This window comes from Ictalurus punctatus, chromosome 19, assembly GCF_001660625.3.
Source record: "Ictalurus punctatus breed USDA103 chromosome 19, Coco_2.0, whole genome shotgun sequence".
Classification (NCBI taxonomy): domain Eukaryota; kingdom Metazoa; phylum Chordata; class Actinopteri; order Siluriformes; family Ictaluridae; genus Ictalurus; species Ictalurus punctatus.
In genome coordinates this window covers 6,455,827-6,477,821 of record NC_030434.2, presented here as the reverse complement: position 1 = coordinate 6,477,821, position 21,995 = coordinate 6,455,827, and the positions used below count along the sequence as shown (strand labels likewise).

General features: G+C 39.0%; 1 protein-coding gene across 10 annotated transcripts in view; it reads left to right on the top strand.

Moving 5' to 3' along the window:
* Window positions 1–21,995, top strand: part of LOC108280067 (NACHT, LRR and PYD domains-containing protein 12) — a 353,895-nt gene that overhangs the window by 19,061 nt on the left and 312,839 nt on the right. For 9 of the 10 annotated variants that reach the window (XM_053688261.1, XM_053688256.1, XM_053688259.1 and 6 more), the window contains 9 exons: window positions 1,433–1,549; window positions 2,451–2,504; window positions 2,651–4,525; window positions 7,264–7,458; window positions 8,588–8,761; window positions 9,262–9,435; window positions 9,724–9,897; window positions 10,185–10,361; window positions 20,373–20,546. In XM_053688261.1, the coding sequence (XP_053544236.1) occupies window positions 1,433–1,549; window positions 2,451–2,504; window positions 2,651–4,525; window positions 7,264–7,458; window positions 8,588–8,761; window positions 9,262–9,435; window positions 9,724–9,897; window positions 10,185–10,361; window positions 20,373–20,546 (3,114 nt within the window). The remainder of the gene's footprint in view (window positions 1–1,432; window positions 1,550–2,450; window positions 2,505–2,650; window positions 4,526–7,263; window positions 7,459–8,587; window positions 8,762–9,261; window positions 9,436–9,723; window positions 9,898–10,184; window positions 10,362–20,372; window positions 20,547–21,995) is intronic. The other variant, XM_053688263.1, reaches the window with a different exon arrangement.

The window sequence follows — 21,995 nt, the reverse complement described above, 5'->3', positions numbered from 1 at the left end:
AAAAGCCATTAAAACCCCCAGACACTAACTCACTATCATAAACAAACTGAAAGGATTACACCACGACCCCCTGGTCATAAAATAAGTGTCTCCCCCACAAAACTCTTGGTCAGGAAAAACACATAGGGCCATCAATTATTTGTACCTACAGAAACGTTAGCCACGAAAACCACAAAGATCATAAATTAGCACACTACTTCGATTGACATTTTGACAGAAAGCGCTGTCTAACAGTGAAACATGTGTATGGCTTGGGGTTTAGAGCGAGAGAGAGAGAGCGAGAGAGAGAGAGAGAGAGAGAGAGGTGTCTGAAACACGTATGTATGGGCGGGGTTTAGAGAAAGAGAGAGAGAGAGAGAGAGAGAGAGAGAGAGAGAGGGGTGTCTGAAACACGTATGTATGGGCGGGGTTTAGAGAAAGAGAGAGAGAGAGAGAGGTGTCTGAAACACGAATGTATGGGCGGGGTTTAGAGAAAGAGAAAGAGAGATAGAGAGAGAGAGAGAGAGAGAGAGAGAGGTGTCTGAAACACGAATGTATGGGCGGGGTTTAGAGAAAGAGAAAGAGAGATAGAGAGAGAGAGAGAGAGGTGTCTGAAACACGAATGTATGGGCGGGGTTTAGAGAAAGAGAGAGAGAGAGAGAGAGAGAGAGAGAGGTGTTTCGTTTAACGTCATTAATGCTTTAACCCAGCGAATGTTAGACATCTCGGGAAACTTATCTTCTAGCTTAAACAATACGGCGATTCCTTTAGCCAACGCTTTAACATTTTTACCTCATAAGGATCTTTGTATAGAAGTCATGTAATACTCGCGATTCTTTTTAAACAGCTCTTTTAACCATTTTTACATCCTAAAGGTTTTATGTGTTTTTTTGGATGACAAGTAATACAGTTTCTTTTTAAACAGCTCTTTTAATCATTTTTTACATCCCAAAGGTTTAGAAGTTATGGAATACGCGCGATTCTTTTAAACAGATCCTGTTTTTAATTTTTAAAAAAAAAACGCTTTACCTCCTAAACATTTTATTCAAAGGCAAACTGGGACGCCCTAAAAACATAATCAACATTTGTTTTAATTTATTTCACAAACAAATATTCTACTCATATATGTACACATTCAAACATCATACTTTTTCTAACAGTGTGTTTACACAATTTACATGATTTTAATGCACTCCGCTTCGTGTCAGGTGGTTCTTTTCCTCCACGGCATGCATTAAAATGATGTAATGCACACCTAGCCATGGATTATCCCTTAGCTAAATTATTTACTGAGTACATACATGAGTTTATTGTTAATGAAAACTAACAGTCACCACTTAGTATGAAATAATGTTTGATTCAGTTTATTGTAAGTAAAATTAAGTCCTCATTAAATTAACAAGTTAGATAAAAACTATAAAAGTATAAAATGACTAAAGGACTTGTTTTGCAGTAAACTTCAGGGAAAGAGATCAGAATCACCAGCACCCAGCTGTATCTCCATGAAGAGTGATGGGTCTATGGGTATTCCTCTGGAGTTTACGGATGGAGACTCCTCACCTCTACACAGGTAACATCTCCTCACTGTTAATGTCACTGCTAAAGTCACAGTTAAAGGGAAATTCCAATAAAAAAAAAAATAAAATAATGCAATGGTAAATAATCATGCAACGATGCTAGCTAACACTGTGGTAGCTACTTGTGTTGTTATTAACTTCAGTTATTTGGCTCAGTGTAATTGTGAAAGATCTACAGTTGCTCTCTGCCTCCTGTTGCTCTTCTCACTGGTGTAGTTCTTCTTCTCTATACTCTGGCTCGAACATGTTAGATGCCACTGTGTAACAGTAACTCAAATCTCCTCATTCATTGAGTAATTTCTGTCACCTGAGTAAACCATTCACTCTGTCTAGGGTTGGCAACCATCCACACCTTATAAACAGGATCCTCCAGTATTCAAAAGTAAAATGCTGCATCCTTTGTTATACTCTTTCTTATACCCATCGTTTCATACATACACTAAGTCTACACAGTGGTGAGAATAATAATAGTGAATAAAATCACACCAGTTTCATAAAAAATAACAGAGAATCTCAAAATCAGTGCTATGAGACAGAGAATAACAGACACACACTGTGCATGTCAACATCATCATTGTCCTGGCTATGGAGTCTGTGGTTCTGAAAAACGTCTCCCAAAATAAGTTTTTTTTTTGTGTTACAAAATTGTGTCTGTATTTATCTCTGTTTAGAAAACATTACCTGTTCATTCAAACTGATTTGTTACATCATTAACGGCCATTAAGGAAATTACCTAAAATACATAGAATTAAAACAGGGCCAGATGAGCACTGTGTTTTCTGAATGTTAATGCACTCAAAAATAATTATTGCAGCAAATTAAGGTAAAAGTTTAGACTATAGTGTTTAAGTGATGGAAGGTTTTGTTTTTAACAGCTACAGTTTTTGTTCACAGTGTTCTACAGAGAGCAGGAGACAGAATAGAAAAGATCACCATCACAGATACAGGGTAAGATCAGAACCAACAACATGACTGTGACACTGACACACTGGTATTATAAACCTCTCTGCTGTTATTAACTACAGAGGGATTAGACTATAGATAATAGTTGGACCCCATGTCTCACCACATCTTCCTACTTCACCATCTCACAGGCACAACCCAGAATCTGCTGCTGTGAATAAATTCCAGAAAAAGTTGAAATTAAATCTGATGAAGAAGTTTGAGAGTTTGAATGGAGTGATAATAAACCTGGGAAACCAAACACTCCTGAATGAGATCTACACAGAGCTCTACATCACAGAGGGAGACAGTGGAGAAGTCAATAAAGAACATGAGGTGAGACAGATCGAGACAGCATCCAGGAGAACAACAACAGAGGACACACCAATCAAATGCAACGACATCTTTAAGCCCTTATCTGAACAAGACAAACCCATCAGAACTGTGCTGACAAAGCCCTTATCTAAAAAAGACAAAGCCATCAGAACTGTGCTGACAAAGCCCTTATCTAAAAAAGACAAACCCATCAGAACTGTGCTGACAAAGGGAGTCGCTGGCATCGGAAAAACAGTCTCTGTGCAGAAGTTCATTCTGGACTGGGCTGAAGGGAAAGCAAATCAGGACATCCACCTCATATTTCCACTTCCTTTCAGAGAGCTGAATCTGATGAAGGACCAGAAACTGAGTCTGATGGAGCTCCTTCATGTCTGTTTTAATAAAACAAAAGAAACAGAAATGTCCAGTTTGGAAAAGGTTCTGTTCATTTTTGACGGATTGGACGAGTGTCGTTTTCCTCTAGATTTCCAGAACACAGTGAGAGTGTGTGATGTAACTGAATCAGCATCGGTGCATGTGCTGCTGATAAACCTGATCAAAGGGAATCTGCTTCCCTCTGCTCTCATCTGGATCACCTCTCGACCAGCAGCAGCTGATCAAATCCCCTCTGAGTGTGTCCATCGAGTCACAGAGGTACGAGGGTTCAATGACCCACAGAAGGAGGAGTACTTCATGAAGAGAATCAGTGATCAAAGCCTGGCCAATAACATCATCACACACCTGAAGTCATTAAGAAGCCTCTACATCATGTGCCACATCCCAGTCTTCTGCTGGATTTCAGCCACTGTTCTAGAGAGAATGTTGGGTGAAGCAGAGAGTGGAGAGATCCCCAAGACTCTGACTCAAATGTACACACACTTCCTCATAATTCAGACAAACATCATAGGAGAAAAGTACTCAAAGAAGCAGGAGAGTGACGAAGAAATGTTTCTTAAACTGGGACAACTGGCTTTTCAGCAGCTGAAGAAAGGGAACCTGATCTTCTATGAGGAAGACCTGAGAGAGTGTGGCATTGATGTGAGAGAAGCAGCAGTGTACTCAGGTGTGTGTACGCAGATCTTCAGAGAGGAGTTTGGGCTTCACCAGAGTAAAGTGTACTGCTTTGTTCATCTGAGCATTCAGGAGCACCTCGCAGCTCTGTATGTGTACCTGACATTCATGATGGAAAAGAGAAATGTTCTTTTACAGCATCGGTTCTCTAAATGGTGGATGGAAAAAATGACAATCTCAGAGGTACACAAGAGTGCTGTAGATCAGACTTTAGAAAGTCAGACTGGACATCTGGATCTTTTCCTTCGCTTTCTTCTGGGTCTCTCACTGAAGTCCAATCAGAAACTCTTACATGCCTTAGTAGCACAGACAGGAAGTAGCTCCCAGAGCAGAGAGAAAACAGTTCAGTACATTAAGGAGAAGATCAGTGAAGATCTTCCTACAGAGAAATCCATCAATCTGTTCCACTGTCTGAATGAACTGGGTGATAATTCTCTAGTGGAGGAAATCCAACACTACCTGAAATCTGGAAAACAAAGTGAACTCTCTTCTTCACAGTTGTCTGCTCTGGTGTTTGTGTTACTGACATCAGCACAGGAGCTGGAAGAATTTGACCTGAATAAATATTTCAGTTCAGATAAGATAACAGAAACTGTTCTTCTGAAGGTGATGCCTGTGATTGCAGCATCCAGAAAAGCAACGTAAGTAAAGCTGAATATAACTGTTCTACTCTTACAGTGTTACAACGAAACTGAAACAAACTGAACAAACTGAAAATACTTTGATAAATATCTACTTTGGGGTGTTTTGAATTTAGGGTGATACAGGGTGGAGTTAATGCAAATAGATAAATTAGAGAATAAAAATGCATAAAAAAATGAATAAGACTGAAGAGCAGGTATTAAATATGTGGAAGTCAGCTGATTTCATTTGAGGAAAAAACACTGAAGTCTTGAAGTTATGACTTAGTATCTTGAAATAATTAAAATGGTTCCTGAAATTATGATTTATTATTACCACAGTAATTCTGGTTTTATGTTGGATATTTGGAAATCTTGTGTTTTTATTTATATAAACCTTAGCTATATCACACTCACATATAGAATCTTTAATTTTATCTTTGTAGTTTGAAGATTTTTTCTTCACATTTTTCTACAAAATTTCTGTTATACATGAAGTGGAATTACACAGACACATGGTATATATAACTATGTTTATTGCGGTTACAAAATTACAGAGAAACACACATAAGTAGCCTACCGGTAACAAGGCACAGGTGAGAAGCATCATGCGTTAATTGCCAGTTTCCCCGCCTCCTCTCTGTACACAGTAGTATTCTCTGTCTGACGCTCAACCACGCCCCCACTGCCACAGTAGTATTCTGTTGTACATGACTATATCACTTACTCTATATATTTTAGCAGAATTCATGTTTTGGTGTCATTTTCCATTTTTCATCTGTACACTACAATACCCAGAATGCAGTACACCAATACGTAATTCAACCATTGGGAATCCCTACTGTGATCAACCGATATTATATATATTTACACATGTGCAGCAGCACTTAAAACCAGAGGATTATAAAAGAGATTTGAAAGTGAGTTTCTGGGTCTTCCACTGGAGAAGATGATAAAGAAAACAGAGATTCTGTCTGTTTTTATTAAAAAACAGAGCAGAGAAGTTCCATGGCCAGAACAAAAGGAAATGAACTGAAACAGGAGAACTTGTTAATATATGTTAGCAAGTAGGCTAACCCTACTTGACTTACCCATGTAACTACTAGTAAGATGGCTAGTAAGGTCAATAACGCAAAGGTAAATAATCATGTAACATTGTTAGCTAATATTATGGTTGCTGTTTGTGTTGTTGCTACCTTCAGTTATTTGTCTCAGTGTAATTGTGAAAGATCTACAGCTGCTCTCTGCCTCCTGTTGTTCTTCTCTCTGGTGCAGTTCTTCTGTATATTCTGTCTTGAACATATGTGAATGGAGGTCACTGTGTAACACTAAATCAAAACATCCTCAGCCACTGAGTCATTTCTCTCTCTTCAGTAAACCGTTCACTGAGGCATTTTACCTCGTCTCTGTTCCAAGTTAAAGATTCAGACTGTGAGCCATTAGCAAAAAAAACGCTTGTTATGTAACATAGTTCCCATCATGCATTGTTATATAGGATGGTCCATTGGTTTGTTTGGTCGAATTCAGGGTGTGAAATTAGCACCTGCCAAATGAGGGTGAATTGTCGGCAGAGTATTTCATTATTATTATTTTACTTTAAACACGCTAAGGCCATAAGCTAAGCTAAGCTAATTGTCGCTTGTGCTTTTGCCACAGATAGTTGGCAGCCATGGCAAAGAGCACACACTGCTTCTTCTTCATCATTATAGGATATGATGCATATATACACTGGTGGATTTTATATACAGACACTCTCCCTACAGAATGTTTCATTTTAGTGGCAAGGAAGCTGATTTGTTGTAAAAAGTGGACTGCTGGTTGTGCCACATAAGTTACTATGGCAACCAGTAGTAGGAACGCCTACTGGTGACATCATAGTACAGCGACTGGCAACTAGCAGTAATAAAATCGCTGTATCTGTGAACGCACCTTCACTCAATTTCATTTTTACGGGCCACAAGTAAAGGCACAAAGAGACATTGACTAATTACACGCAGGTGAGAATTATCAGCCACTTTGGCAGATGGATGACAAAGTTAATTCCAGACCCTGCTCAGACTGCTTTCTCACAACAATGTTCAGGTAGGTGGTACGTGCCAAAATAATATCCACATGAATGCCGGGACCCAAGGTTTTTCAGGAGAACATTGCCCAGGGTTTCCACCTGCTTGCTTTCTTCCCACAGTGCATCCTGGTGCCATCTCCAGGTAAGTAACACACACGCACCCGGCCTTCCACTCGATGTAAAAGAAAACCTGATTCATCAGACAAGGCCACCTTCTTCCATTGCTCCATGGTCCAGTTCCGATGCTCACGTATTCATTGTAGGTGCTTTCAGCAGTGGACAGGGGTCAGCTTACAGGCTTTTTATGATAGCTAGTTAGCTGTAGTTATCTATTAACTTTATCCATTTTAATTACATCAACAAGTGGAAGCAAGAAATTGTACAAATTGACACAAACTAATTAATTAATAGTATTTTTCTTTTACTGGTTTTGGGTCTGTTTCTCCTTTTTTTGTGTGTATTTACCTAATTTAGTACCTAGAGTATAGGAAGAAACAGCCCTGGTGATGTTTACAGCAGATGTATCGATGGTTAAAATTTAGAAGTTGGCTGGTGTTTCCCTTTCAGCATATTGTCTAACTGGTGTTTATACTTCTAGCATTTATGAAAATGAGAAGGTTCAGTGAGAGCTGTGAGGATTTTTTGATAATTTACACTGGTGTTAGTTCATTATGTATTATTTTATTTCCTTCAGTACCAGGTGTGATTCACTTGGAGTGAGAAGTTGGTCAGCTCTGGTCTCAGCACTCAGCTCAGAAACCTCCAATCTGAGAGAACTGCATCTGACTGTGAAAACACTGGATCTGTATGGGGATAAACTAGGAGACTCAGGAGTGAAGAGTCTCTGTGCTGTACTGGAGAATCCTCACTGTAAAGTGGAGACACTGAGGTAAGATCATCTCTCTGAGAGTCACATGACCTGCTCCTAAGTAAGAGACATTCTCTAATAGTAAACATTCACCTTTTGCCAATCTCACACTCACTCCACACTATATAAGAGACTTTTTTTGGACCCTTTCCTCTTTTTGTTTCATGTTCATTGATCTTGCTTCTTGTTCCTCGTTGATGATTCTTGCCTAGTTTGTGCCTGTTTTCCAATCGCCTGACCCTTTGCCTGTTATTTTGACCACGCTATTGTCTCGTGATTCGGATTTGTCTGCCTATCTCTCTCTAAATAAACTCTTATCTGCATTTGCATCCATCCAAACCTTCTTAACGTGGATTTCGTGAAAAAGAGAGACGTTATCTCAGTGAATCGAATCTTTTCTTGAATAACCTTCATTTACTGGCCCTTTCTGTAAATTACATCATTACACCAGTGCGTGTGAAAAGTGATCGTCTTTTTGTGTGTTGTGACTCATTGAATCATTTACACAACTGATATGTTTAAACACTGAATTGTTCATGACTAAAACACATCTTATTATCCTAAAATGATCAGGCCTACATATCTACTAAAAGAGTGTTTAAGCAACGTGTTTTTCCTGCTCAGAGCAGATCTACTGTTTTTTAAATTAATTTTGTCGACTACATAACCTGCAGATTTTTTTCATTTAAATGAAATAAGAAGTTGTCCTGCAGGATAGATTAAGTACTTGGGAACTTTATTTTATTTCTGCAGGAGGTGAGCAGCAGTCCTTCAGGAATTATAAAATCCTGCAGTAGTTTTCCCTTGTGCAGCGAGCGTGCTGGAAATTCCTGCATGTTTCTATTGTACTGCTCCATCCTAAACCCTATAGGAAAATCCTGCACAGTTTGTCAATGTGTCCTGCAGGATTTCATCATTCCAGGATTCCAGCAAACATCCTGCAGAAAAATTAAAATCCTGCAGGATTCCTGTAGAGTTTTTTAAGGGAGCCACTGAACAGTGATAATGTTTTGGTCAGTGATAATTATATCTTGTGATTGGTAAAGAGAGAGCAGAAAGTCCAACGTGAGAGACACGTGATCATCATCATCACAAGTAAACAAAGATGAAAATCTGTTGATGAAGAGTGTGTCATTGTGTCTCTCTACAGGTTGGAGTGTTGTGGTGTCTCAGATGAAGGCTGTGCTGCTCTGACTTTAGCTCTGAGATCAAACCCCTCACACCTGAGACAACTGGATCTGTCCTTTAATAATGTAGGAGACTCAGGAGTGAAGAGTGTCTCTGCTGTACTGGAGAATCCTCACTGTAAACTGGAGACACTGAGGTAAGATCATCTCTCTGAGAGTCACATGACCTGTTCCTCAGTAAGACACATTCTCTAATAGTGAGACTGAAGCAGAAGTTTTAGGTTCATCATCAATGTCCTGAGGACGAAGATTATTTATTTTTATTTAACAATAAATTATCAGCGAGTAATCTGGTTTTGAAAAGACATGAGTGTTAATCCTCTTCAGAATTAATGTTTTATACTTTTATAATTTATCAATTGTATCTTTTAATTCATGACAGTGTTTGTTTTTCATGATGATTCAGACTTTTACTTCCTTTATTCTGTAATAATATAAATATATACAGAGATATTAGATGAGAAAAACTTAATATAACACTCAGTATGATCATTTTAATTATAATAAACAGGTGATATTAAATCCTCATGTCATTCTGAATAATAAAATCATTTTACAAACACATCATCTTTAACATAATTCTTAAACCATGATAAAAGTCTGTTGATGAAGAGTGTGTCATTGTGTCTCTCTACAGGTTGTGTGGTTGTGGTGTCTCAGATGAAGGTTGTGCTGCTCTGACTTCAGCTCTGAGATCAAACCCCTCACTCCTGAGAGAACTGAATCTATCCTGTAATAATGTAGGAGACTCAGGAGTGAAGAGTCTCTCTGCTGTACTGGAGAATCCTCACTGTAAACTGGAGATACTGAAGTAAGATCATATTTTAAATCATTAATAATAAAACATGTTCTAATCTTCTGATTATGGACAGTCTGATCTTCTCAAGAAAGATCTGTTCATGTGAACGCTGATTAAAAAAGAGATTTTGTTGAGATGTGTGAAGTGGGGATAAAGTTACTAAAAACATTTCTTAAGATCTAGTGTGTGTTACTCAGTCCACAATGAGAGAAACTGTCTACAACCAGAGGAAAGTCAGTGCTGTTGTTTCTCTGCCTAAGTTCGAGAGAGTGAAGAGTGTATCATTGTGTCTCTGTACAGTTTGTGTAAGTGTGGTGTCTCAGATGAAAGCTGTGCTGCTCTGACTTCAGCTCTGAGATCAAACCCCTCACACCTGACAGATCTGGATCTGTCCTATAATAAAATAGGAGACTCAGGAGTGAAGAGTCTCTCTGCTGTACTGGAGAATCCTCTCTGTAAACTGGAGATACTGAGGTAAGATCATATTTTAACTCATTAATAATAAAACATGTTCTAATCTTCTGATTACGGACAGTCTGATCTTCTCAAGAAAGATCTGTTCACATGAACGCTGATTAAAAAAGAGATTTTGTTGAGATGTGAAAAGCAGGAAAAAGTTACTAAAAACATTTCTAAAGATCTAGTGTGTGTTACTCAGTCCACAATGAGAGAAACTGTCTACAACCAGAGGAAAGTCAGTGCTGTTGTTCCTCTGTCTGAGATCGAGAGAGTGAAGAGTGTGTCATTGTGTCTCTCTACAGGTTGGAGGGTTGTGGTGTTTCAGATGAAGGTTGTGCTGCTCTGACTTCAACTCTGAGATCAAACTCCTCATACCTGAGACAACTGAATCTGTCCTGGAATAATAATGTAGGAGACTCAGGACTGAAGAGTTTCTCTGCTGTACTGGAGAATCCTCTTTATAAACTGGAGATACTGAGGTAAGATCCTCTCTCTGAGAGTCACATGACCTGCTCCTCAGTAAGACACATTCTCTAATAGTGAGACTGAAGCAGAAGTTTTAGATTCATCATCAATGTCCTGAAGAGGAAGATTGTTTGGTCTCGTATTATTATCAATGGTCTCGTATTATTAAACATTTTGTGATAAATAAAGAATGTCTATGAGGAAACCCACAGAGGTGAAGTTGAGAGCCGGATCAATGTGTGTATGAGAGGAGATCACAGTGCATGCTCACTACTGTATGTTTTAACATACAGATATCATTAAAATAATCATCAAAATGTCCAAACTCCAATCCACAGCCAAAGAAATCAATCCACGCTGGTGAGTCAAAATAGCTCAACTCCTCATTAAAACCGGGGACCTGGCAACCGCTCCAACAACATACATGGTGCTAATTTACACCTGGTTTCGAGAGGAGGACAAAATAATGTGTAAAACTCACGACTGCTAATCTCACAATATCTATTAAATTGAGCAGAATATGTAACTGTTACACTACCAATATTTCTACACTTTTTTGGGCGATTCTTGCTCACATGCACAAAAAACTCAGCACATCTGTCCCTCTGCCATCATGTTATTCTTCTCTAGAAATTTTATTCACTGTGAATTTCACATCCTAAACCCGTAGAACCTGATGAACACAATGTGCAGACATTTTTACTCTCCATTAGCTTTATAATCCAGGAATATTTTATTTAACAATAAATTATCAATTCTCTGGCACAAATTCTTCCTCTTGTTTCTTCACAACTGCGTACCCTGCATGCATGCCTGTGTGATCTCTAAAGCAGGAACCATAAACAAAATAAGAAACATCAGCGTCGAGTATAGGCGAAGACTCTAAGTCAGGTCTGAGGTGAGTAAAGGCTAACGACTCTGCAACACAGTCATGAGGTTTCCCTTCATATTCTAAAGGAATCATGTCAGCTGGATTGGCTGTAGTGCAACGCTTAATAGTGATGTCAGGGCAAGTCAGCAACGTGGAGTATGCTAAGCACCGCGCCTGTTTCAAAACAAATCTCCCTTGGTCTAATAACTCTGCCACATTGTGGTGGGTGTAAATGATCACAGGGTAACCCATGATCAGAGTGGAAGCCTTGTCATAAGCATAGTATAAAGCGGCAAGTCCCTGTTGATAACATGGGGGATAACCTTGTGCTACATTATCTAGCTTGGTACTGTAATATGCAATGGGCTGTTTTCTCCTACCCCTACATGTTTCCTGCATCAGAACTGCACAGGCATATCCCTGAGCCCAATCAGCTACGTATAGATGAAAGGGTTTGGTGCGGGTGCAACCTGAAGTTCCCTTCTTAATGATTCAAAGGCTATTAGAGCATCAGTGTTCCATTGTAATGGATCACGCAAATTTTGATGCTCAGCTTGTTTCATGAGTGCCCTTAATGGACCTGTTTTTATCGCATAGTCGGCTATCCAGTCTGAGCTAAACCAAGTCATGCCCAAAAAAGTCATCATTTGTCCTACAGTCTGCGGCAGTGGTGCACTACTTATGCCTTCAAGCTGTGTTGGGGATATAGCCTTAGTCTTGTATGTAATCAATCATCCTAAGTACTCTACCTGTGATTGACAATACTGCAATTTTGATTTGGAGGCTTTGTGTCCTCCCTTTGCCTACTTAGTCAATACCTTGATAGAATCTCTGTGGCATTGTTCGAGTGATGAGGAACAAACTAATAAATCATCAACGTACATAAGGAGACAACTGTCCAAACAAAGATCATTGAGATCAGCTTTCAGTACTTGATTAAACACATGTGGTGAATGCTTAAAGCTTTGAGGCATTCTAGTATATGTGTACTGCTTACCAGCATATGTGAAGGCAAACAAGTGCCTGCTTTCCTCTGCCAGTGGAACACTAAAGAAAGCAGGGCAAAGTACAATTACTGTGAAATACTTGGCATCAGGAGGAACAGTTGTCAGCAGCGTGTGTGGATTAGGAACCTCAGCCTCGTACTACCTCATTGACTGCTCGCAAATCATGTACTAGACGCCATTTTGACTTGTCTGACTTTGCAATGGGTAAAACTGGGGTGTTACAATAGTCGGATGTTTCAATTAACACGCCTGCCTGGATTAACCCTTCACTGGTTGTTTTAATACCTTGTTCGGCCTCAGGGCACAATGGATATTGAGTTTTTCGTGGCAAGCATGCACCTGGTTTTAATTCTATTTTATCTGGGCTGGTAGATTTCACCAGGCCCACATCAGTATCATGCTGAGGCCACAGTTCAATTAGCACCTGATCTTCCATGTCTTTTAGCAACTCAGCCATCTTAGAGTTTACCACCTGTGATTCTGACATCTGTATTTGGGTGTTGTCACCAATCACTATCTCCTGCGGAGTTCCTACCATGACAGTAGCACAAATAATTTTAAGGAATGTTTTGTCAGCAGATTGAAAAATCAAAAGATTCTCTGTACTCTCCCACTTAGCTGTTTTTGCCTCCTTCATCATAGGCCCCGAGTCTTTTGACTCCCATCCATTATTTACATAAAGTGTCACATGTGGTACTGAATTTGGAACCTGAAACCAGTTGTCAATGAATTTACAATTGTCAATTTGCATAGCCGCCCCAGGTGCCCCTATGATGATGTACTGTGACATCATAGGAACTTTATGTTCCTTTGTTCTGCTTAACCACTGTTGTTCAATTTCCGGATCACAGACTGTATCATAAATCATAGTACAATGAAATGCAATTTCCGTTATTTTTATCTCCAGAGATCTGAGCCTCAATGTATTTCCCCCCCACCTACTAAGGCTTTTCTCTACATTCTCATCCAATTTTCCCAACCAATACACATTTGCTTTGGTTTCTGAAAGAAACATTTGTGTGTTGATTCCCTTGCTATCTATGTATACTCCATCTGGGGAGCACCAAATTTGGAGATTTAATTTACAAAGCGCATCTCTGCCTAATAGGTTGACAGGAGTGTGATCTGATAATAAAATTGGTATTTTTACCTTAGCGTCTTTGGCTTGTAGACAAACTGGAGCTGTCATTGGAATTAGCTGCGGGTGTCCTGAGAATCCTACAGTCTTAGCAAATCTGCCAGACAAGGGGAGGTGAGAGGCATAATTTGGACTTACACATGTGTAAGTAGCTCCAGTGTCTATCATCATGGGTGTACTTCTGCCCTCAAGATTAATCTGCAGCATAGGTCCTTGATCAGCATTAGTTGTTATAAGAGGAAACTGACCCTCCCCAATAGGATTCCCTGGGCACCTCTAATAACCCGGATTTGGCCCTCCCCACGGATTGATCGGGCTGTATAGAGGTTCCCGAGTGGTCTGAGTCTGGCTCCCCTCCCCTCTACCCCCGGGAGGCTGGGGCCGTGGATTGGTGGGGCAATGACGTCTTGCGTGTCCACTTTGGCCGCATCCCCAGCATACTCCAGGAGGACCGGCAGTAGTTCTGCCTCTTCCTCTCTGTCATCTTGTGGGTGGCCTTCTCTGCCAGTTCATGTTGTATGGATGCTGGTAAACATTAATGATAGGATCAGGTTGCTGCTGCGGTGTACGAGGAGCTGCCTGAGGATTTGACTGAACAGCAGGTGGGGGAGATGTATTCATCACAGCTGATTGTCCTGCTTCTTCTTTGTCAGGAACTGTAGCTTTTTTTTTTGTTTTTGGTCGTCAGTTCATTAAGCTGTAATTGTGCCAGTCTTCGCTGAAATTTTCTCTCCTGGGATTTCAGTTTTTGCTCACTTTTTCTATATTGTTCGACAGCATGAGCCACATAGTCACAGAACTCATTGTGTGATTTAGAGCAGAGGCTGACCATATCTTCATGCCTGCCTTTTACAGCTGGTACAAATGAAAAGAATGAATTAGATATGTATCACTCAGCCTAAATAACAAAATGTGAGTTTAGGCAAATATGTAATACCCAAGCTCAATTAGCAGAAATACAGCAGATCATGAATTTTTTCAACAAAGGTTGTGTCTCCCCAGCTAGATCACACAACCTGCATGTAGGTAAATGACCAAAAAGCCTACACATCCAATTTTTAGGAATATTTTTATATATTACAGGCTTAGAGTTTCCAAGTGATTTACACAATGGGCAATCAGGCAGATGTCCAAAATATTTACAATGACAAGTTCTTGGCTGTTCCAAGATTCCTTCTTCTTCTTAAAACTAATTATGATACACACCACAGTCGGTACGAATGATACAGACACTCAAACCAGAATCAAACTTTCAATGAAAAGGCAGAGTTCTGTGTTACCCCTCTCAACCTGAGGACCACACACACACACTCACACACACACAGTGTCCACGCGCAGAGAGGAACACACACAGATGCACACTGAGGCTTCCACCCACACTTGTCTCCAAAACTAATTTTGAGAGCTTATCAAACACACCTATCTCCTTATGTATGGAGCTCATATAGATACACTGATCAATGCAACATTCACACTTGTCTCCAAAACTAATTTTCAGAGCTCATCAAGCACACATGTCTCCTTAATTATGGAGCTCAATTACACACTTTATTCTAGTAAGAACAGAGTGATATCTTCCTAATGTAAGGAAGATACACGGGAGGTCCCGGGAGGTTGCCCCTCACCCAAGTGGAATCTCGCTTGGCATGGACACCCTCAACTCCTATCCAGCACTCACTCACCGGGGAGAGTCTAACAATCGTACACTGCCACAGCATCGAACCCCACAACACCGCAATCCTTACCACAGGAGAACGTCACTCAAAAATGAAGAAATCAGACACGCTGACTCAACAGAATTGAAGCGTTTTCCTGCTCAGATCAATGTGGAGTTTTACGATACCACAGTTCAGTGTCAATTGATAAAGACGCACCCACAGAGAGCCGCGGATGGATCGGAGTCACGTGGCCAGCCAGCCAGAAACTCACTTAAGAGAAGTAGACAATGACCGTACAGCCTCCAAACTAGGAGCAAACACTCAACAAAATAATAATGGAAAAGAATAAAAATAAAAAAATAAAACAATAATGTAGAAAAAAAAAATATAGAAATAAGACGAGTCTACTCCAAAAAAGAAAAAAGGAAAAAGAAAAAAATGCTTAAACCAACATTCAGCACCTATAGAACTCTCAAACATCCATCAGCCTATGAAAACAGCATTCAGCACTCATACCCAGCATTCAGCAGATATAATGAGCATATAGCAGAGACAGCCAGCATTCAGCGCAGATAAACAGCATAGCAAATATACAACATATAACAATTAAACATAGACAGACAAGACTTGCACCCATATCCCACTTCAGCACGCCTCTCGCGTGACCCCACCTGGGGTTTATTGGGCCCAATGCGTTCACTGTCTTTTGAACGTCTTATCAGCACGTTCTCCCTAGAACTTTTAAACACTACGTTCTCCCTAGAACATCACATCCGCTGCAGCACGTCTTCTCTAAGAAACTTCACAACACATAACACACCTCTTAACCCCCTTGGCACAGTGTACAGATCCTTCTACTAGTACAGCAGTTCAGCCAACTCACTGTATATCACTGTTAGGCCTCGAGTGTCAAATCCTCATTCCTCAGTGTTCTATCTGACTCCATTTTTCACATAGACACTGCAGGCTTACAGACATACTGCTCAAGACAAAACACTACAACAGACACACACACACACACACACACACACACACACACACACACACACATAATATATATATATATATATATATATATATATATATACTGCATGCAGTTTTGATTTTTTGAGATCTAAAAAAAACCCTCTTTTCTAAATTTAGGTCATAATTTGAAGGAGCTTTTGTGAGGGGAAAAAACACCGTCTCATGCTGACCCATAGGAAACCTACGCAAGTACTTATCCAGAAAGAAAGCATAAGACTGCATACCTTATTTTGAGTGGCCACACTTGCACGGCTTCTCCAGGGTCAGCCTCGCCGGCAGAGTCTCCCTCTTTGCTCCTAGACTGATCACGTCAGGGTCACCAATTTGTTGTGAATAAAATCAACCTTTTTATCCTAAGTAAAAAACTTCAGAGACAGAAAGTTTAGTAGATGTCAAAAAGTAAGTAAACTTTATTGAAAACCAACAAAGTGTGACTGTCTGCAGAGAGTCCAAATTGCACATACACAAGCATGTCTTTATATACCTCCCTGACGCAGTAAAATTATCCCTAGGTGTGGCATTCATCTTTTCTTTCTAGAACAGATTTTTTAAGGCAAACACCATTGCCTTAACTAATTATTCCCATCCATATGATACCTTATCTTTGTGGTGCATGCATAGTCAGTTGTATGTTCTTTAAAAGTTTTACCAGACCTGGGTTTTTTACTATGTCACGTATTTCACCCTATAGCCTCATCTTGGTACTTTTTCCCTTGAACTCTTATCTCTTCTTTTGTCATTGATTTGCAAGCTTAGGGGGCTTAGTTCAGAAACCCAGTTCTGGAATGTGTCTAATTTATTTCCACAGAGTGATGCTGCGTTTAGACAAACACAAGTTCTTAATTTACTACCATAGAATGAATTTGCTTTAGACAAACACAAAGCACCTAATTTACACACTTAGAATACCACCTGTTGGAAGTGTTTTATAGTTTTAGATTAGATACAGAATTCTTCTAACTCAATCCACACTCAGAATATAACTTGATCAAACATTCTTCTATGGATTTAGATTATGCTTCTAACTATTGATTATACATATAGATTATGCTTTTTAACCCATACAGATTATTCGATTATGCTTTAAGTACTAATTCTAAATGTAGGTTACATATTGAGTGCACTTAATTAACCTATTCAAAAGTTAGTTATACATATTGATTACACTTCATAGATATATTCTAAATATTTTATATACCTCATGATTTAAGAGTCTATAAGAAAAGTTATGTTTGAATAAAAAAAATGCTAAGTATGAACTGCTATGCCTGTAAATGGTACCAGTTAAACACAATAAACCTCTTGGTCTCTGTCTGCTTATGTAACTACGACACTTCACAGGGTGAATCTGCACATTTCCTCACTTCCTGTTGTAGTCTATGTAGACTAATGTTAAAATGTTGAAAGGCAGTGCAACGCGAATTTGTTTATGCTTGTGTCAGTATTAATTGGGAAAGTTGCCCTAGGTGTGTGATTTAATTTCACATAGGCTGCTGTAGCATTTTGGATCGTTGTAGCTGGTGTTTCATTGAAAATAATTTCTAGTTTTTAATGAGAAAAATTCCTGTAAAACACAGCAGTACAAACATCTCTCATTTTATCAGCCTATTTTGTGCAACCAGTTTCATTTTGTGACTTTCTGTTAGATGTGTGTGTGTGTGTGTGTGTGTGTGTGTGTGTGTGGGTGTATGTGTGTGTGTGTGTGTGTGTGCTACATAAACAACTGGCAAGTGAACAAACCTCTTGAGTGAAAGACTTTCAGCACATTGGCCACTTTTTGCAGTCATGTAAGTTCTTTTGAGTGACTGCTGGCTTTTGAGTTTTATTTTCAGACCTCTGCCCACCCTGATTTAACCAGGCCCACCCTCTGTTCAACTTCTGGAATCGCCACTGAACAGTGGTAATGTTTTGGTCAGAAATGTAAGAAATTTTTTGTAAATAATAAAACTAGCCGCATTTGATAGTAAGTGAGCTAACGTTACGCTAACCGCTGTGTGTAAATAATATAATTTGTCGTGTTTGATAGTAAGTGTGCTGACGTTACGCTAACCGCTGTGTGTAAATAATATAATTTGCCGTGTTTGATAGTAAGTGTGCTAACGTTACGCTAACCGCTGTGTGTAAATAATATAATTTGCCGTGTTTGATAGTAAGTGTGCTGACGTTACGCTAACCGCTGTGTAAATACATAACAGAACAATAATTTAGTACACCATATTCTTTTTACAGTTTTTTTTTTTACAATTGCTGTGACAATTTTTTCACTACTTTTAACAATTTTACTAAACTCTTAACACAGTTAGCACAACATCCATCTGTGTAGGTTATAAAATTAACACATTTCTTGTTGCTTTGACACAAAATACATACAGTTAACACAAATTTAAAATGCTTGAACTTCTTTTACACACAAGCTCAATCAAGACCCAAGCAATGGATTTGTACAGCCAAATTTACAAATGCTTTCACACTGTGTGTCTGAACAGATAACATCATGTTCTAAACCTAACTTATAGGCTAAAGTCAAAGTGAACAGCTGTTCATATTGTGAATTGAAACCCATATATCCCCTGTATTTTATTCCATTGCTACTGAGAAACAGCTGATTGAAGTTATATAAATAGATCAATCACAGCTGATTTCCATCTAGGAAACGCACTCAGGTGTTGAGGTTCTTTCAGTCGCATGACCATATGGTATATGGTATACAGCAAAAGAGGACCTCTTTGGGCTGATCTTGTGTGGAAACGGGACCATATAGAGCAACAAAAAGAAAGTAAGAAAAATGCCTACACAAGGGAGAGGAAGATGAGTACCAGGACCAGGGAGATGAGTGGGACAAGGGCAAGGCTGAGAACAACATAGAGAGAGAGCAGTTAGAATGCGTGGTGGTGCTCAGAGAAGGGCCAGAGCTAGGGTACCTGATGAAATAAGAGCTACTGTCATAGACCATGTCATAAACCACGGGCTATCATACAAAGAGGCTGGTGAATGAGCACAACCGAATCTCAACCGGGACACAGTGGCATCCATTGTCTGGATTTTTCAAGAAACCACCAGGTAGGATATTGTATAAGAGCTCCACTCACTGCAAAGTGTAAATACAGTCATTTTACCATGTATTACTGTACAGTGACTGTATGCCTGTATGGCAGATTAGAATATTAATTCTTTCTTTTTGTTTACTTTTCTTCTGTGTCTTTTTCTGTTTGTATATGTTGTATTCTCACACAGTAAACAGCAGCTATATTGCATATTTTTGTTATCTTGCAGTAATGTCCTGTTGTAAATAGAGTTATTACTGCAGCAATTCTGTCTGTCTTCTTTTTTTCATAAACTGTACATTCTATACAGCTACTCTGAGATGGGATTCATTTTTTGTATTGAATTTCTGCAGCAAAAGAAACAAAATGCATGCATTTACTAAACCCAACAAATCAAAAATGTAGAGAGGCTTCAAAAGAAACTGTGTTGCACGGCACAATCTATGATCAATACAATATACTGTCTATTGTATAAGGGCAGACCTGACACATATAAAATTATGCAGTTTTTGTAATTCCATCTGATGTTAGTGTTTTTATGACATTGTGCTATGACTGACTAAATGTTCCTGCTGGAAGAGAACATGTGTTAGTGATTTGGTAAACATAGTTTATTGTGTTAGTGTATTATTTTGAAAATTAGTGTTGGAGTTTCGTTTACAGTGTGTGATTTTGAGCATGAAATTAGCCGTTTTGCCAGTTGTGTGTTGTAGGTGTGTTGGTGCGTTAAGAGTTAAGAGTGTGTTTTTCCCGCTCAGAGCAGATCTACTGTTTTTTAAACTAATTTTGTCGACTACATAACCTGCAGATTTTTTATTTATTTAAATGTAATAAGAAGTCGTCCTGCAGGATAGATTAAGTACTTGGGAACTTTATTTTATTTCTGCAGGAGGTGAACAGCAGTCCTTCAGCAATGATAAAATCCTGCAGGAGTTTTCCCTTGTGCAGCGAGTGTGCAGGAAATTCCTGCATGTTTCTATTGCACTGCTCCATCCTAAACCCTATAGGAAAATCCTGCAGTTTGTCAATGTGTCCTGCAGGATTTCATCATTCCAGGATTCCAGTAAACATCCTGCAGAAAAATGAAAATCCTGCAGGATTCCTGTAGAGTTTTTTTAAGGGAGCCACTGAACAGTGATAATGTTTTGGTCAGTGATAATTATATCTTGTGATTGGTCAAGAGAGAGCAGAAAGTCCAAAATGAAAGACACATCATCATCATAGCAAGTAAACAAGATAAAAGTCTGTTGATGAAGAGTGTGTCATTGTGTCTCTCTACAGGTTGTATAATTGTGGTGTCTCAGATGAAGGCTGTGCTGCTCTGACTTCAGCTCTGAGATCAAACCCCTCACACCTGAGACAACTGACTCTGTCTGATAATAATGTTGGAGACTCAGGAGTGAAGAGTCTCTCTGCTGTACTGGAGAATCCTCTCTGTAAACTGGAGACACTGAGGTAAGATCATCTCTCTGAGAGTCACATGACCTGCTCCTCAGTAAGACACATTCTCTAATAGTGAGACTGAAGCAGTTTTAGTTTCATCATTAGTGTACTGAGGAGGAATATTGTTTCGTTTCACTGCACACTGATGATTTTTCAGTCTTTGGGTCAGATGTATGTAAGAGAGAGCAATAGTTTGTATATATTGTAACCTTATTTTTGACAGGTCTAGGTCAAAGGTCAAGATCATAAAATTTAATGACCCTGACAGTTCAAAGGGGTCATCATCATAAATATATATATTTATGTTAGCATCATAAAAAATAGTTATGTTAAATCTGGTTCCCATGCATTACAGACACACACACACGTTCTTTACTTTCACATAGAATGGGTCAATTCCACACACAAACACACGCGCATGCACAGACACCACACACGTTGCACACATGCATACATTCCAATTATACAAAAGTCGAGCACTCTGAAAGTCATGCCTAGGTCAAAGGTCAACCCCGTAAAACCCCGTTCCGATGTATTCCAGAGACACAGAGACACAGAGACACACGCATGCATATGACCCTGTCTATAAAAGCACACACACTTCCAACCAAAAATATGACACACAGACACACATCCAAACAAATTATGACACACACACACATACACACACACACACACACACACACACACACACACACACACACACGGCTGGTGAAAAAATAAGCAAATGATTAATAATGAATTTCTTTACACAGCCAACCAAAAATATGACACACACACAAACACACTTTCTTTTCACATTATTTAAAAGGAATTTAAGTGTCATGTACTTAATTACCATAATTATGAACACAAGTTGTTAAGTAGACAATCATTTTTAAAATTCCGTTGCTCCATTTAGATTTTCTCCAGTAGAATACAGTCTTTTAAACCAGGAGAAATGACTACCTTTATGTTGTATAACAATAGTAACTAAAATCCAGTGTGATATACAATACAAATATCATACCTAACATCTCTGTAGGTTTTATAGACATAAAAGTACTGAATGAAATGAGCAATATAGACAAAAGCGAAACACTCTGCGTCTGCTACATTTATCCCTCTCATAGAACTATCCACAGTCCAAAGGCTGCTAATTCTGCTCAAAGAGCAAACTGTCTACAATGGAGCTAGAAGGCTATATCTGTGAATGACAAAAGATTTTTTAAAAATAAATAAATAATGTATCAATACATGAAATTAGTTTACACGATGTACTTGACGTTTACACGAATAAGCAGAAATGTAATCATGCTTTTGTTTCCTATAGCACAAATGAAAAGCCGTCTGTAGATGAGCAGATTTGTCAAATTAAACTTTATCATTCTTATCCACTGCCATGGTAAACTAAGAGTAGATATTCAAATTACTCTGCTAAATATGACTAGCATTAGCTACGTGTAGTTGTGCAAAATGGTC